The 19051-nt window shown below is 36.4% G+C and overlaps 1 protein-coding gene across 1 annotated transcript in view; it reads left to right on the top strand.

The window, feature by feature from the left end:
• IMPG2 (interphotoreceptor matrix proteoglycan 2) overlaps positions 1 to 19051 on the top strand; it is a 106295-nt gene that overhangs the window by 54394 nt on the left and 32850 nt on the right. The window contains exons 6-10 of the mRNA XM_037834871.1: positions 175 to 224; positions 5310 to 5392; positions 9022 to 9183; positions 12400 to 12458; positions 14385 to 14405. Coding sequence (XP_037690799.1) covers positions 175 to 224; positions 5310 to 5392; positions 9022 to 9183; positions 12400 to 12458; positions 14385 to 14405 — 375 coding nt within the window. The remainder of the gene's footprint in view (positions 1 to 174; positions 225 to 5309; positions 5393 to 9021; positions 9184 to 12399; positions 12459 to 14384; positions 14406 to 19051) is intronic.

The following is a 19051-nucleotide window of genomic DNA, read 5'->3' as shown; positions in this document are numbered from 1 at the left end:
ATCAATATAGAATAAATGAATGATGAAGACTACTTTTCTTAAACTTTGCTACTTGGTACTTTGGCTTGGGAACCTTTATTTAGAGATCTAGTGATTTCCTTTATGGCAAACAAGCCCCCAAATAAACTCTTATATTTCTACCATTTTATTAACTCCAAATATTTTTTTTCCTAGCCCTGAAATGTCATCTCCTGTTCCCGTTGGAGAATCTTCAACAATGGGAGGTATGCTTCTATGCCTTTACTCAAATTCCTTTTAAAATTATTTATGTCTGAAGACAACCTTGCAAACAAACAAACACAGTTTTCAGTTCACATTTTTAAAATACTGGGTTTCGGCATTGTGGGAAGGAGGTGCACCGGCGGCGGCGGCGGCGGTAAATCCTCCAGGCCGCTCACAGCACTGTGGAGCCGCGTCCCCAGCCCGGCCTCGGACCGCGGCGCCCCTGCTGACGCTCGCGGCTTCTCGGCCACACACCGCCCCGCCCCGCCCCTCCAATCCCCCCTCTCCCCTCCTCTCCCCTCCCCTCGGCGCGCTGCCCTGAGGAGGCGGGGAGGGGAGGACTGGGCCGGCCAGCGGGTGGGCCACGATGCCGAACTTCTGCGCTGCCCCCAGAGGCACGCGGAAAAGCACGCAGTCCCACCTGGCCTTCTTCAGGTTCCCGCGGGACCGGCCAGATGCCAGAAGTGGGTGGAGAATTGTAGGAGAGGAACTTAGAAAATAAAACACCTGATCAGCTAAATAAACATTATCCGTTATGTGCCAAACACTTTGAGACCGCTATGATCTGTAGAACTATACATTTTGCAGAGGCATCAGAAAACTAAAGAATGATTGGATTATTTTATTTCTCAAAATTAACTGAAGCAGATACTCTCATTGGGAGCGTCCTTATAGGACAGTTATTTGAGATAATGCTATAGCAACAATAGTTGGTCTTACTAGTCGTTTGAACAATCTACATAGTAGACACAGCAAACGAATAAAAGAATCGAGTGAAGATGAAATTAGGACACTGAAACAAAAAAAATCGATGAAACTTCTGAATAGGAACAAAAACATAAAGAAACAGAACATAAAGAAACAAAACATAAAGAAACCAACAACAGCAATGCTCAGAACCCAAATGCAGAAGAAGGGGGTGAAAAACAGGATGAAGATATTTTACCCTTAACCCTTGAAGAGAAGGAAAACAAAGAATATCTAGAATATTTATTTGAAATTTTGATTCTTAGGGGAAAACAAAACATACCTCTGGAAGAGCATGAGGCTCATGAACTCCAGAAAGTTCTCTTACTCCTGATAACTCCTGAAAGCGTTGCTGGATTGCTGAATAAATTCTGGTGAAGAAGTTCTGAGAAAGCACTTTGAGACAACAGTGGTTAACACGTTGTTCTGTTGGAAAACAGCAGAAACAGATGCTAGAGATATGTGAGAGCTGCATTTGGGAGGAAACTCTCAGGGAAGTGAGATTCACACTTCTTTTCCATGATCACTGATGATGTGGTGGACATAGCAGAGGAAGAGCACCTGCCAGTGTTGGTGAGGTTTGTGGATGAATCTCATAACCTGAGAGAGGAATTTGTGGGCTTCCTGCCTTATGAAGCTGATGCAGAAATGTTGGCTGTGAAATTTCACACTCCAGTAACTGAGAAGTGGGGGCTAAACATGGAGTACTGTTGTGGACAGGCTTACATTGTGCCCAGTGGAGTTTCTTCCAAGATGAAAGTTGTTGCTTCTAGACTTCTAGAGAAATATTCCCAAGCTTTTCCTGTGCCTTAAATATGTGGTTAACAAAATTGGTGCCTGTTATGGGAGTATGTGTTGCATTGGGAACGACTGAGGAAGTTTCTTGTTTTTTTCCATCGAACACCACAACTACTTTTAGAACTTGACAGTGTAATTTCAGTCCTTTTTCAGAGCAATGAAGAAAGGGGTAATGAACTGAAGGAAATTTTGCCATTCTTAATGGATAGGAAGGCATGAATCTTTTGAAATTTTAGTGGAACTACTGCAAGCACTTGTTTATGTTTAGATGGTATAAATAGTGACACAAATATTAGATGGAATAACTGCATAGCTGGCCGAGTAGTTGTACTTTGTAATGCAGTAACAGATTTTGATTTCATTGTTACCATTGTTGTTCTTAAGAATGTCCTATCTTTTACAAGAGATTTTGGGAAAAATCTCCAGGTGCAAACCTTTGATGTCTTTTTTGCAGCCAGCAGCTTGGCTGCAGTGCTACATTCACTCAATGAAGTGATGGAAAATATTGAAGTTTATCATGAATTTTGGTTTGAGGAAGCCACAAATTTGGCAATGAAACTTGGTATTCACATGAAACTCCCTGGCAAATTCTGCAGAGCTCAGCAAGGTAACCTGGAATCTCAATTAACCTCTGAGACTTACTGTAAAGAAACCCTAAGTGTTCCAAAGTGGAGCACATTATTCAGAAACTTAGAGATATATTCTCAGAACAGCACCTCAAAGCTCTTAAATGCTTATCTCTGGTACCCTCTGTCATGGGACAGCTCAAATTTAATACGTCAGAGAAGCACCATGCTGACATGTACAGAAGTGACTTACCCAGTCCTGACACACTCTCAGCCAAGCTTTATTGTTGGAGAATCAAGTGGAAACAGAGGGAAAGATATAGAGTTTCCATCCACCATTTATGAAGCCCTTCTGCCTGACATCAAGATTTTTCCTGATGTTTATGCTTTGTTGAAGGTCTTATGCATTCTTCCTGTGATGAAGGTTGAGACTGAACACTATGAAAATGGGCGAAAGCGTCTCAAAGCATACCTGAGGAACACTTTGACAGACCAAAGGTCAAGTAACTTGGCTTTGCTTAACATAAATTTTGATATAAAACATGATCTGGATTTGATGGTGGACACATATATCAAACTCTGTACAACTAAGAGCTTCCTACAGGTAATTCAAAAACCATAGAAAATACTTAAGAGACTTTTAAAATAGGTTTTCTCTTAACATTTGGAGGAAAAGCTGTAAGGTTTTTGTAGGCTGCTTAATCACTGACTATCTTTGCCTATAGCTCTCCCATTGAATATATTTGTCGTTAATAATCTACCTATTTAAAGGTCCCCTGTTTAAACTCCCATGCTTTGAAGACCCATCTGTTCTTCCAGAAGATAGCACTGAAAGTGCCATGTTTCATTTCTGCATGATCTCTGTTAGTGGCACTCTGGAATTATTTTAGTTAAGTCATTTTAGACACAGCATTAATCATCACTGTGGCTCCAATTGTCAGGTTATCAGTCCATTTATCAGTACTCTGAAGAAATAAATTTTGAGGAGGTGTGGAGGGAAGGAATGCATTTTATAAAATGTTACAATGAAGCTCATTATTGACCTTTAACTAGAAGAACTTTTAAGTATGTTGTTAAAAATTTGTATTGGACAGTTAAGGGAATTACCAGAGAGTGAGAGAAATTGAGATCGCCAAGCAAGGATTTCAGCGTAGATTTTGTTGTTATCAAATGAACCTAAAGGAACAAGTTACAGTTAAAGTTTGACTATTCTTTTCCACATCTGGTTGTTGCTGTTTACATTCCTTTATTGAGCCCATGCCTTTATAAGCTGTTTAGCAGGTATGTGTTGAAATTTCTGTTTCATGGTCAAGACAGAATCAGAGGCCGTGGATATTGACAGCTGATTTGTCTGATTTCTTCTGTCTTATTTCCGTGATTATATTTACTGCCTCATCTTGATTTATAAGCAGAACCTGGAAAGCCTACAAAAATGAGTGTTTTGTGGTTTATCTAGGAATAATACAGAAAATATTCCTATTATTTTTGGTGAAGAAAATCAATTTTGTACAGTTTATTTCAGTCTAAATAAAATGTGAATTTTGTTTAAAAAAAACGGGTTTCTTTCTCCTTATATATTGTTCAAGTGTCTCAAGAAAAAGTAATTCATCTCTTTTTACTGACTAAGAATACTAATATTACAGCATCACATTGTGGGTACTTAAAGACTTTTATTGTTAAATATAATACAAATATAGAAAACTGTTTAAAACAAATGTACAACCTAATGAATTACTTTAAGACAAACACCCCATAACTACCACCCATGTCAAAGGGTAGAACCATTCCAGCTCCACCAGACACCCTGTATGTGCCCCCTTCCAAACACAATACCGTCCCATGCCCCTAGGAATACCACTATCCTCATGTTTATGGTAGTTATATTTATATCTTTTTAATAGTGTCATCACCAACTTCATGTGTGTTCTTATATATGGTAGTTTAGTGTTGTATGGTTTTAAGTCTCTTTCTTTTTAATCTATAGGTTCCTCCTCCATTTCTTGTTTTTCCCCATGCTCGGTATTTTTTGAAGAAGCCATGTCATTTATCTGATAGATTTTCCCAGAGTAGGGATTTTCCTGACTGCATTCCCATGATGTATTTTAATATCTTCCTTTGACCTCTATATTCCTTGTAAATTGGTATTTGGTTTCCTAATTAAAACAATTTATGAGAGCAGTTGTAGGTTTACAGAAAAATCATGCAGAAAGTACAGAGTTCCCATAGAAACTGTTCCCTCCAAGTTTTCCCTATTAACATTTTGCATTAATGTGGTGAATTTAATACAATTGGTGAAACAATATTATTATAATTATATTATTAGTATAATCAATAATTTACTTTAGGGTTCACTCTTTGTGTTGTACAGTTCTATGGTTTGTTTTTTTTTTAATTATTTGGTAATATACACAACCTAAAATTTCACATTTTAACCACTTTCAAGTAAGTACACAATGCAGTGGTGTTAAATACATTCATAATGTTGTGCTACCATTGCCACCATCCAATACCAAAAGTTTATTATCACCCTGAATAGAAACTCTGTACCAATTAAGAATTAACTCAATTTCAGACATATACAAAAATAGTCAGAATAGCGCAATGTGGCCTCAGGTTCAACAATTATTAATTCATGGCCAATTTTGTTTACTCTAAACCCCCAGCTACTTTCAGTCTCTAGTATAGTTACTTTTTTCAATATCTGTCCCCTTAACTAGATAGTGTACTCCTTGAGGATAGGAACATTGTTTTTGTATTCCTAGCATCTTGAACAAAGGCTGGCATATAGTAGGTGTTCAACAAATGTTTGTTGAATGAATGAACAAGTCATAATTATTTCTTATTCTGGGAAGACTATACAAGTGTGTTTTTAGACTAGAATGCTGAATTTCCAGGATGAAAAGACCAGTTCCTTATTTCTGAATGAATTCTGACATGTAGATGCATTAGTACACATGGTTTTGTTTTTCTACTTAGATGCTGCTCTCAGTGTTCCATATCCAGGAGTGGTTTCCTATGAAGGAGTCTCAGAAAGCAGCTTGGAGAGACCTGAGGAGAGTGTGAGTAATGTTCAGTTTTGCAATTTCAGTCTCTAACATGGAGAAGAGGGGTTAGAAGAGATTTATATTCAATTGATGGATAACATAGGACTTCATGTGGTGCCCTGATAATGCAAATGTTACAGATATGTTCTTTTACATAAAAAAATCTAGGATTTCTTGGAGAGCTGAGTAAATCTGTTCTTACTTTGCATTCTTGGTGAAGGAGGCTTCAATGGTAAATGAAATGACTCAGGTCTTGTAAAACTGCCACCTTGGTAAGCCCCCATGCCTCTAGTGGGCTCTGTGGCATGATTTACTATGGGTTTTTTTTTTGCCCATGTTCTCCTAACCTTAATAGATCATGACTTAGCCTTCTCTTCATCAGACAGGAGATACAGATGTTATGTAGTTCAAAAATCAAGAAGTACCATGCTTTTTTAATGCATCATTAATAGGATTTTATCTACCAAACACATTAAATCTTATAGCTGAGTCTCTAACATTTGGATTTTAAAAAATACATGCTCCCCAAGAAGATAGAGACATTTTGTTAGAAAGGTTGTTAAATTCTGCATTTTTAAAACTTTGGGGTTCATACACCCTAGATTATTTAATATAAAATCCAGAGTCAACATATTCCCTAGAAAGGTATAATTTAGTTTGTTCCTTCTGTTCCCAATTTGGAAATTTTAATTTATGTGAAATCAGGTTAAATCATCTACTCAGTCCCACCACCCTCCCTATCACTGAACAAGGCTGATGCACATTAACTTAGAAAATCTTAAAGTTTTTCAAAATATTTATCCTTATCTAGAACAATACAGGAAAGTTTGAACATTGTAATTCAAATTACTACCCTGTTTTCTTATGTGCTATAAGCACTTATGTGCTTTCAGTTATATTTGTTTTATACAGTTAAAGTTTGTTTTACATTTACCCAGATGCTTACCATTTTTAAAAAAAGTTTCTAGAAAGATACTTTTAATCTGTATTCACTGTTGATTGAGAGCTATTTTTTTCTTTGTCAAGGTTTTATATCACTATCTTCTGACTTCTGTTGTTGTTACTGAGAACTCAATTGCCAGTCCATTTGGCAATCCCTTGTAGAATGGCTGTTTTCTCTGGCTGCTTTTAAGATATTTTTTCTTTGTCTTTGGGATTCAGTAGATTCATAACAATGGTTATAAGAGTGGACTTATGTTTCTTTTGCTTTGTTTTTTTTGTGTGTGGGAAATTCTCAGCTGTTATCTTGTATGATTAGATCTATGTTAGTCCTCCTCATTTTATTCTTTATGTCTTTTAACCACTTTTTCATAACTTCCATTTCTTTGTCTATGTTGCATTCAGATGTCTTCCAGGTCACTAATTCTTCATTCAACTTTGTTTGATTTGTTCAATCTGTCTATTGAATTTTTAGAATCCTTCTTTTATGTGGGGGTCTTTGATATAATTTTCCAGCATGCATAGGACTTGCACTTTGTAATATTTGAAACTGAAGCCTGGTTCACAAGAGATCAGCAGAATCTCTATGAAAGCTTCAACAATGGATTGTCTCTCAGAATTCCTGTGACCTACCTTTTTGGTCTCTTGGGGGTTTTCTTTACTTTCTTACAAATCAGCTGTGCTTTAAAAACATTAGAAATATTATTTCAGCATTTAGATATTTTGTAGCAGAAGGATTTCTTGGGATATTTCTTTTATAATATTACTAGAAATGAAAATCTCAGTTCCAATTTAGTAAGATGAAATTTAATATGGATAAACACAAAATCTTGTACTAAATCCATTAAGACTAAGAGTTTTTGTTGATGTTAGTTTCAGTAGGAATCAGCAATGTGATGCAGCTACTGGAAAAAAATACTAGTTAAATCTACTACAATTTTCGGCTGCATTAATAGAAATATAGAATCTACTATAATGGAAGTGGTAGGCCTACCATATCTTAATTGACCAGAGCTTACCTGTAAGTGCCAATCTCTAAGGAAGATGCTAAGAGCTTGAGAAGTGTGGGGAGGAGCAGAACTAGTGAAAAGTCAGAGAAGACATGATAGCTTTTTGTACTTATTTGAAAGACTGTCTGGGTACTACAGTTTTTATATGTGTCCCAGGTTACAGAACTAGGGCCAATGGTGGAAGTTATAAGGAGATAGATTTGGATTTAATATTCTGAACTTTCCAATCATGAGAGTTATTAGGAAATATAACACTCTGCCTTTAATGTATTCTTTCTCATTAGAGCCATTTAAACAGAGGACAAACAGCCATTTTTTCAGGGATGTTCTAGAGAGAATTCAAGCATCAGAAGCATCTTTAAGGCCTTTTCACTTCTGAAGTTTTGAAGGTCTCTGATTATGTGATCCATTAGGGAAGAAAAATGATACAGTAAAAGCAAAAAACAAACAAACAAAACTCAGAGTTCTATTCCCGAGTCTGCCATTGGCTTCCTGTGGGACCTCAAGCTAGTTATTCATCCTATCCACTCCCTTGTTTTCTTACATGTTAAAATTGAGGGACTTGAATTAGATAAACTTAAGTGGATCTTGCCTGCTATGATTATTACCGTAGTATTCTAGTGGTGGTATTCTATTTCCCTCTTTTCTTCTACATTTATTAATTGGAATTCTTGTATAAAGAACTATTGTCTCTTCTCCTGTGTTTATTTAAACTATTTATTTTTATCAGTATGGACTTGTGGACATTTATTTTATTCTTTGGAGCATAGTCCACTACTTATTTTGTTGCTCAGATTGTCCCAGCTTTGACCCGTGGAAGACATGGATTTTAATCTTTCATAGAACAGAAAGTTTGTTGATATGGTTTCAGATTCCACATAGCAACCAGCCTTTAAGAACCTACCACTTGAGTTTGTCAAGTTTGATGTAGTATCAAAAAAGAATATCCAAAATGATCTGAAAAGGCTATTAATATACTCCTCTCTTCCCCAATACATATCTCCATGACCAGATTTTCTTCATATGCTTCAATTAAAGCAACATATTATACCTGATTGAATACAGAAGCAAATGTGAAAATCCAGCTGTTTTCTATTAAGCTAGATGTTAAAGAATTTGCAAAAATATAAACAGTGACATTCTTCTCACTATTTTTTTTTGTTTTGCAGAATGTTATTTATTTTTATATGTAATAGGTTTATTATTGTTATTTTTAAGTGAACTAATAAGAAAAATTTAGAAATTTCTCTTAAATTTTTTTTGGTAAATATTTAGATATAACTCATATAAATTAAATTTCTTTGGGTTCCTCAGTAATTTTTAAGAGTTAAAGGGATCCTGAGACCAAAAAGTTTCAGAACCATCATTCTATGCTGTTTTTGGATGATAATTATAGTATAGTCAACTCTTGTTTACTCACTTGCAGATACTAAACATTGGTGATTGTCTGTAGAAAATTTTCCACTTTTTCCTGAAACAGTCAATGTGTGTTCAAGGGAATTTGCAAATGCACAGTCATTTTAATATTAGCCTATGCCATAAAGTCCATCCAATTTTGTTCCAAAGTTAAATACTATATAAAAGGTCATCGGCACTTGTCTTTGGCAGTGTTCAGTGCATAGAAGGCAATCAATAAATATTTGTTGACTGAATGAATAAACATTGGCATTTCATTGTCTTTTTCTAAAAATCTAGATTAGCAATGAGATTGAGAATGTGATAGTGGAACCCACAAAACCAGCAGCTGAGCAGATTGCAGAATTCAGTATCCACCTTTTGGGGAAGCAGTACAGGGAAGAGCTACAGGATCCTTCCAGCTTCCACTACCAGCATCTTGCAGAAGAGTTTATTTCAGAGGTGAGTGATATTTTTAAAGTTTGTTTTTGTTTGCTTTTTTGATAAACAAGGCAGTGTGCTTGGTTGTAAGTTTTCCATAGTCACAACAATGTTGCAGTTTAGGATTACAATTCAAGTTCTCTATCTGCTTGGTTCCTGGGGCAGTGACTTAGTGACTTAGCCAGTGCTTCAGAAAGCCCTGCAAGAAGTTCATGAAAAGACAGATGAGTTCTTTCATTGATACAAAATCTTACACGCATTTGCCATCTGGTGACAAATAAGTGCTGTTTCCAATTTCTGCTGTGCAGCCGTGGAAAAATATGTTCCATCGCATGGGTTTAATCTGACAACATTTGGAGAAATGAACATCTTTGATAAACTACATACAGTATATTCTTTTTCTTGAGGGAATGTTAATTTCTCTGAGTTTCACTTTTAGAATTTTTTTTCGTTGAAAAATTTGGAGTATTTAATACATAGATAATATATTCACATGATAGATACAATGTTCAGAAAAACAAAAGGGGATCCAACGAAAAGCAAATTTCCCTCCTATCCATGTTCCCGGTTTGGAGGCATTTTTATAAAGGGATTTCTTTAAAGAAGTGACACAACTTTACCTTCTGTACCTGTATAAGACTTGAACTCAAGATTCTTTCAGTCAAAAATGATGCATACTTGGCCTGCTTCTTGTGTGCTTTACTCTTGGATAGTAAGGCATTGAATGCCCACCTCCTCCTCTCAGTCTGATGACATGGCACATCATTCCTTCCTGTTTATTTCTTTTCCATTCCCTCTTGATGGGCTTCTCCTTGGGCTTGGCCAAGGAAAAGACTAATTTCTTTCCCCAGACACTGTGTCCAGATGGGAAATAAAAATGTGCTTCTTTCAGCCAAACAGCATCATTGTAGCCATCAGACACAGGGAGTGTAGGCCAGGTGATTAATTTTCCTAGCTTTGTGGCCAAGTTTCAAGACTGTAACTTATATAGTATGTGGAAGAAATGTCAGCCAGGCCAGTGGCCACCTGGCATCAGATAGTGTTTTGGATTGGCTGTCTGGTTCTTTCTGCCCTTGGATTAAGGAACTTTTAATAAGCCTTAGTGCTTGGGTAAACAATTGCTCTAAATCACTGCAGATTTAGAGAAAGCCTAATAAACACTCTGAACAACATCTGTAGCAGGAACTTTTTGAGGTAGGTGGCTATTGGCTTGAGATGTTTTAAGGGTGCTGAAGGCTCTGGGTCCTCCATGCAAAACCTCCTGCTCTGGCCTATCCTTATACCCCCATCTCCCTACTGGGAATAATATCTACCAATAGTCACTTCTTTGTGTGGAACAGGAGATATAAGGGTACATCTCTGAAGGCCCCTGTTGTCCTGTTTACTGCAGATTGAAGGGGACCCTCCAGGTCTCTCCCTTCAGAGCACAGTCACACAGATTGTTCCCTCTGCTTCTCTAGGTAAAACTGGGAGATCCAGGGAGAAAGAAAACCGCTTGGAGAGTATGAGGTTCAGAAGATATTAGTCTTTTTTATCAGAAGGGTAAAAGGAAGAGGGAGCATGATATACTTGGGACAACATGAAATATGACACCAGAGCAGGAAAGATCAGTGTGCTATGCTTGGGAGTGTGTCGGTACCTAAAGACAGTCACAGTATCAACCAGTGTCCTTGCATAGTGCTTTATGCTTCACAGTCTGCTTTCTATCTGTTTGCTCTCAGCAGTCATGTGGGGAGGCAGTTTCACTTTACATGTGAGGAAGCTGAGGCTTGGGGAGGTCAAGTAATTTCATGGTTATTTCAGTCTTTGTAGGAGAGAAAATCAGGTCTCCATTCAAGTTGCTCCTTCCTTGATACTCTATGGAATTCCCTTCATTTTTATTCTGGTGACAAGTTATGGCCAGCTTTACAGTTTTCCAAGTCCTGGTCCCAATTCTGAAACATATTTTTTCATGAAGCAGGGAAAAGAGGAAGAGGCAATGTAATTCAATGGGAAGAATATGGACTTTGGTTTTAGAGAGATTTAGGTTTGAATACATTCTGAATCAGTCACTCACCAAATGTGTGATCCTGGACAAGTTAGTTAACATCTTAAAATCTCAGTTTTCTCATCTGTAATATTGGGATAATATGTACCTCTTGGGATTGCTACAAGGATTAGGAATAATATTTGTGACGCACCAGGCATATAGTAAACACTCAGTAAATTATAGCTATTATTAGTGTTGATGTTGCTAATAAAGTGGAATGACTCTTCTTACAAATGGATTCCTGTACATTAGTAAACTGGATATGATGAATTAGAAAACCTGTATGTGTTTGGACTCAAGGGATTGAAAAGCCCAGGTAGAGATGGACTTAGTGACCATAAAGATGTACGATTATACAGCATTTTGTAGTTAATGCTGTGCTTTTAGGTACCGTCTTTTTAATATTACAAAAACTTTTTAATATTACAAAAACTTTTAATATTACAAAAACTAGAAGTTGGACGATAAGCTCATTTTGATTTACATGACTGGATTTTAAAGGCTCAGTAATAAAACTGGCTCCCAAAGAAGGGATGTTCATAAACTGATCTTTTGATCAGTTAAGTTAGCTGGCTCCTGCTTCTTAAGCTCCTCTGTGACAATCAGTCAACAGAGCTTCTCTCATGAGGCCTAACCCAGGGCTTGCAGATTTTTTTCTAATATTGGGTATGCCCATGGATCTTTTTTGTTGTAGGAACAAAAAACAGATGCCACCAGAGATTTTCATACTTATAGAAAATAAACACCCAACTATTTGGCAACATGTGTGCTGTAGCCAGATTTCTAATCCAAACAGTAACATTTAAAATGCTATTACAACTTCTTTTGACACTAATGCTTTTCTCACATTTCATCACATAAGGGAAGAAACAAAGTTTTGCCAATAAGATTAAGAAATATGCTTTTTATAATTTGGAAAAAGTCAACATTAAAGCAAATTGAAACCAAATAAGCCAAAATTAAAAAGAAAAATATGTCATTGTTATAGATAAAAACTATTTTCTGACATTGTAACTATTGTAATTTTCTTATATAGCCTTCTGACCTGTTTTTCTGTGCGTGTGTGTGCATGTGTGTGCGTGTGTGTGTGTGTGTGTGTGTACAAGCTTCTTACAGTTGTAAAGAATGCATTTTATATTCTCTTAAAAGCATTATTTTATATGTACTTTTTAACATTTCTACATAGTTTCTATTTTTATTTTTAACAGGTTGAAAATGCATTTACTGGGTTGCCAGGCTACAAGGACATTCGAGTACTTGAATTTAGGTAAATAGACTTACTCTAAAAATGCACATGTTGAGTAATACTCTTTATTTCAAATGGAATGTCCTTTTGTGTTTACTATATATGCTCTAACAAAAAATAATTTGAATGCTGAAATTCAATGTTATTTCTGGTACGTTAGCATTCTTCAGGTGAGGAAATTGAGAAAAATGTAAATGATATAATCAAAGAGATATAACAGTTCTGTGGTTGGGCCAATTCTTATAAGAACTTGAGAACTCACACCCCCAGCTTTCTTCCTGAACTCAAACAGGATGTAGCCTCAGCGTCCTCCTAAAGCTTGGCAACATTCTGTTGAAGCTTTGATGTCTTGTAAGGCCACTCTGGGGCATAAATTAGTCTTCATTTCAAATATAATAGTTGTGAATAAATCAAATCTATCTCTTTTTAAAGACATTTCTTCCTTGCTTAAGGCTCAAAGCATAATAATAGTGAATATTTATTGTTTACTTTGTATTGGGCACTTCACATTCATGAACTTATTTAATCTTCAATTCTGTGAGAATAGGTGTTAGTAACAGTCATATTATAGAGGAGTATATGGGTTTAAAGGATTAAATATTAGCCCATAGGCAAAGAATTTGTAAACTGGGGCAGGAGGAGGGATTTGAAACAATGTGGCTGACTTCATGACTCCTGTCTTTACCCCCCCTGGTAGACTTAGTACTGTGCATGTTTTCAGCAGTAGGGTGATAGCTTGTAGCCCAGCTATTGTTTGTAGGGAAGCATGAGCGAGGGCCACTCAGTGTGCATCCTGACAGTAGATTTAACAGTGTCAGCATCTTAACTTTGGTAACCCCCTGTCAAACTTCTGGGTTTATCAGAAATAACAGCCAGCACTTATATAGTCTTTACCACATCTCAAGCTTTTATATATTTTTAATACATATAAACTCTAGTTTCCACATCATCCCTGTGAGATTATTATTATCTTCATTTTTTTTTTTCTGATGAGGACACCAAAGTACAGGGAATTTAAATAATTTGCCCTTGGGCACTTGGCTAGTCAGTGGCACAGGCTTACTGAAGAAAGAGCAATCAAGATAAAGTAACCATCTCCCATTTGGCAGTACTTGGGACCAACTTTCCTGGGTTTAAATACTGCCTTTGCCTCTTCTGGCTGGGTAGTTTTGGGTAAATTACTGTGTCTTAACTTCTCATTTGTAAAAAGACAACAACAATTTACCAATTAATCTTGCTTTATTAAGAAACACTTTTTAAATACGTAAGGAAAATTATTTAGCTCTTTTGTTCCTCGGTTTCTTATTTGTAACATCAGGATACTAATAGCACTTATCTCATAGAGTCTTAATGAGGTTAAATAAATTAATTTTTGTAAAATGCTTAGCACAATTACTGGCCTAGAGGACATTCTAGTTAAGTGTCTGTTACATAAAATAAATAAATACTAAAGGCTATTTGATATCTTTTAGGTTAGTCAGTCCTGGCCATTTCTCAACCATTTAGCACCTTGATGTATTCCATCTGATTTCCTTTTAATCTGTTTTTCTTTCCATTTGAATACTACATTGTAGTACTTAGATTGTAATACCCAAAAAGAGAGTTTCCAATTTTGTAATGCCAACAATTAAAGTCCTTTGTTGATCTTCTAAAAAAAAGTTTGTTTATAAAGGGATAGCCATATATGAACTGTTTAAAAAGTATTTTTAAACAAAGTTTTAAAAGCAGTAAAGACCGTTGGTTTCAAAGCAGAATTCTTTCTCTTCTTTTGCTTACTTCCTTCAATCTACAGGCATTTGTCAGCATCTGATGCTACATAAGTATTTTCATTAAAGGAAACACTTCAAAGAAAACCAGGGAAAAAATATATTAAGAACTTGCACTTTGATTAATTATGTGACAATTTTAACTGTCTCCAGCTCTAACACTTTCAATTTTTATTTTCAGGTCCCCCAAGGAAAATAGCAGGTAGAGTACATTTTGGCACTTCCTATACTGTTCGTTGAATCAAGAGGAAGTTTAGAACATATGGCAGCCCTAGGCATGAGTCAAATTTTTTATCATTTTCAATATCACTGCCCATCTTTTTCTTATGGATCAAAGGTTGTAAACTTTATCTGCTAAGGGTCAGAGAATAAATATTTTAGGCTCTCCAGGACATATGGTCTCTGGCAACCTCTCATGTCTGCTGCTATAGGGTGAAAGTAGCCATAGACAATATATTGTAAATGAATGAGTATGTTCCAATAAACTTCATTTATGGATATTAAAATTTGAATTTCATATAATTTTAACATCACAAAATGTTATTCTTTTTATTTTTCAACCATTTAAAAATATAAAAACCATTCTCAACTCATGGGCAGCAGGCCAGATTTGGGTTTTAGGTGGTAGTTTAGGTTGTTATAGATTGCTGACTTATATGTACTTTTAAACATTGAGTTCCACTTCATTTAAAATAAGAATAAAAACTTGCATTGGGTTAAACACTTTAAAGCATTCTATGTCATTCAATAATATAATTAAACCCCTTATAAATGGTTAATGAAGGGGAGAAAGGAGCTGATCTCTAATAGTTCATTTGTCAAAACAGCTGCTCTCTGAGAATTTCTTAGCAGAAGCATAACATAAAAGCATAGTGAATACCCCTAGAGAAGTTTCCTTGTCATTTTTTGCCTTTGGATTTGAAATTTATTTAAAGTTCACTTTCTTTTTTGGATAATTGATAAAGTATAATGTGGAATTTGTAAAGAAAATGTATAGACTAAATATAGGCATGTTTATAGATAAAGTAATATTCCTTCATCGTATTATATTTGAAAGGGGCTTTGTGGCTTTCCATTATCTTCATTTACATTATTTCAACAAGTATTTATTAAGTGCCTACTAATTGGGTAGACCCTATACATAAACAAATGAACAACTCTTGATCTCCACCCTCCAAGAACACAGTCTAGTGAAAACTGCTTTTAGAGATATGTCAAAGCATTTTCTTTTTTTCATTGCCTCTTTCTAGTATCCCTATGAGATAGTGAAAATGAGATTTAATATGTATTACCTTTTCGAAGGTGAGGAATTTGTGGCTTAGAGAGGTAAATTGACTTGTCATTAGTTATATGACTAGGAGGTATCAGATATCTTGCCCAAGTAATCAGAATTTGGGTTTCTGTACTCCAAGTATATGTAAACTACTTTGTGTATGTGCATTATAGGTATATGTACTGATGGTCTATACGCAACCAAAAGGCCTAATTGTTTAACTATTGTCCTCCTTTGGGGAGCTCAGAATGTTAAAACAACCCAAACTGTAATGTTAACCTTATGATCGAGAGAATGATATTCAGTTGTTGAGTGTTAATAGCCCTCACTTTTGGGACACAGATATCAGTTCATTAGATTTTATAAATGCTGTGTTAACCCAGATACAGTTTCTAAATTTGTTCAGCATTGTCAGGTATCAACCATGTGATGGAATTTATTCTTAACTTTTTGTTATATTTATATTCTGAGTTGTATATGAATGAATATGTGGCATAGAAATAGTCTATTTATATAAATACGTAATACCATATCTCTTTCTATATATACGCACATATATACATTCATAAGCATATATATGCACATGACATTTTCTATTTGCTTTGTTCCTCTTTCAAGATGCAACATGAGATTTACATGTCAGTTGGTAGGGTCCCATTTGAAACAGATCAATATTTCCCTTTGGTACGCACACCAAAAATACAGCCCCAGGCTTTAGATGTGTGCACTTACTTCCAAATAAAAGTGGAAGTGCTATAGAATAAGGGATGTCTGAAATAACCTCATTTTGATTGATTTTGATGAGATATGACACCTACTAGGTGTCAAACAACCAATCAGGGCATTTGAGGTGAGAGAATAAGAAAGAGTGAACCTTACCTCCACATGTTTGATGCCTCTGGAAAGAGATGTTGGGCAGAGAAACTCTCCTCTAAAGAGCAGTTGTTTCAGTCTAGTTCAGAAGATGGAAGATGATGATACAGTTGTGGTTGGTTAATGTGGAGTTGCTGAGTACAGGCAGCTAGCACAGCTTTCTTTAATCAGATGATGTTTTTTCCTACCAGTGTGTATTCTGCTACTTAAGTACTTCCTTATCTCTTGGAATTTTTTAAAAATCCCATCCCTTCTCCTGAGAAGTGGTGTCAGAAACCAATATCAGTTTCTGTACTTCATTTCCGGGACCAGAACTCAGGTTGTTCAGGGTCGTGGTGAAGTTCCCAGCCCTGAGAGTAGATGGTTTCCTGATAACTCAGGTATTTATTTGAGTACTCTTTCCAAGACAAAAAACATGGTGATAACTTGCAGTATCTTTTTGAGGCATTTTATCTTCTTTAACAAACGTATCCTCTCTAAAAGGTAAATTATAATGTGTTATTTTTAGATGTCCAAGGGAAACATTGGGAGATAATAGTATTTTGCTAGTAAAGAGTAAAATAATCTAGTCCAGAATGCCTGATTTGCCTAGATTCCTTGATCCAGAATCATTTCTTTTGATCTTCTCCTTATAATATTTAAAAGTCATTCTAGGCACATGGTTGGCTCCCAGTAAATGCTTCACTCTCTTGCCTGATTTTCTGCATAGCCCAGGAGCCAACTTGAGTGCTAACTGGCACAGTCTTATCTTTCCTTTTTGCTCTTTTTTCATCATTGCTTCCTATTTTAGAGCCACATTAACACTAGAAATAAGTTTAATACCTTGTGCAAAGACCGCAAAGAAAGCCCACCTTTCCATTTATGAGCATATGAGATGTGGGCATGCTCCATGAGCAAAGACCCCATTGAGCTTGGGGAGATTCGCACATCCTCACTGGACTGGGCTGTGGTCATGAAGCACGGTCCCTAAAGCGATTAATCAGAAGAGTCACATAAAATGAAGATAATATGTATTCTCTTTAGGGTGGAAAATTGCTTTTTCATATTTAGAGATTAAAAATGCTTCAGATTAAGCCAAGAGTATCACATACTGTCATTGAAGTGGCTCAAATTCAATGGTCTTATCTGCTTAACATTAGTGATTAAATTGACCACTTATTTTTTCATTACTTTCAAAATCATTTCTTGAACAACTATGAGCCACATGCTGTATAAGCAATTGCCCCTATAGTCAGTGGGGGAGAGAACATGGGCACCAACCATATCTCAGGTTTTATAATAGGCTCCACCTGAGAGGTGACATCTGAGCTGAGGCAAAAAAGAAGTAGCCAGATGAAGAAGGCATGTGTGTGTGGGGGGGGGGGTGGGGGGGTGGGGTGGGGGGGTGGGGAGGTGTAGATTTGTAGTATAATGAGCATTCAAGAGAGCAGGAAATATATATGCAAAGATCTGGAGACAGGACAGCGCTTAGTGCCTGTGATCTGTGAGTGCATCAAAATGACTGAAGTGGCATGAGGAGCAAGGGGGATTGTGGTTTGGTGAGTGCTGACCAGTAGGTGTCCCTCTTACTGTTTTATTCCACTTTGGGGCTATCATGTGGCTGTTTTAGCGTATTTTACTGAATTCATTTCTTTACAAAAAAGAATCAGAATACACATAAATCAATACATTCTGATATGAAAGTTTAAAAAGCTTTAATTGCTTGGGAGATTGCAGGAAGTTCTACATGTCAAACAGATATTTTTACCACTTTAGAGCATCAGGGTTTAAAAGTGCTCAGCTACCACTTTTAGAGCCCTGATTCACTTGCCTTGGAAGGGCAGCATATCAGATCTGGGAGGAAAATGCTTAAGTTACCAGATCAAAACAGGAACCTGGAAGAGGCCCGACTGTGTGTATGGCAGCTGAGGGGGGTGACCTTTGTGGTATCCCCTGCAGTCCAGGATGTGATCTGAACACGCAGATCCAGAACTTCCAGTACCCCCAGGAAAGTGCGGACTCTTAAGACCATTTCATGCTTACCAGGTCACAAAAGACAATGAATACTCTAGGATGTCAATTGATCAATTTAAAATGAAAAATATATCTACCATCTGACCAATTATTTCGATGCTGGCTCATGCATTCTCTCTTTCATTGGAAAATTTGTAGGGCGTTACAATAAAAAGTTTCCCTTTGTGAACTTGAAGTGAGAAAAAGGAAGCTGGTGATCTTAATGGCCAGTACCATCAAGCCATGCTAGCCTATTGTAGCCATCTCCAATCTAGCAATCTATCTGGAAGCCTCAATATGCTAGTTGGTAGCTTAGGTTACCTTTCCACTGAACAGTAAGGTAAAGTAGTTGACTAATTCCCTTTTTTCCAGACTCCATGAAGCCATACTATTATGTTAACACTTGTTCTTTAGATATGTGAATACCTTGATTAGACTGCAGTATTCTTTTATACTCAGATACATATAGATTTCTGTACATCTTGAGTACCTCTCAGTGCCAGGTGCCAAGCTGAACATAGAAGATAGAAACACGAGGAGCAACTGAGAGGCAATCACTGTAAATAAAATCTCTTTACAACACAGCAAAGGCTATAATCAAGGAATATACCAGGCTCTATATAGATTCAGAGAAGGAGTATCTTAATTTTTCTGCTTTGATTTGGGAGACATTTTGCCCCCCTGGAATGTCTGAAGGTGCAAATCACTTC

The sequence above is a fragment of the Choloepus didactylus genome, chromosome 1 (assembly GCF_015220235.1).
Source record: "Choloepus didactylus isolate mChoDid1 chromosome 1, mChoDid1.pri, whole genome shotgun sequence".
In the NCBI taxonomy this organism is placed as follows: domain Eukaryota; kingdom Metazoa; phylum Chordata; class Mammalia; order Pilosa; family Megalonychidae; genus Choloepus; species Choloepus didactylus.
This window is presented reverse-complemented; position numbering and strand designations above follow the sequence as displayed.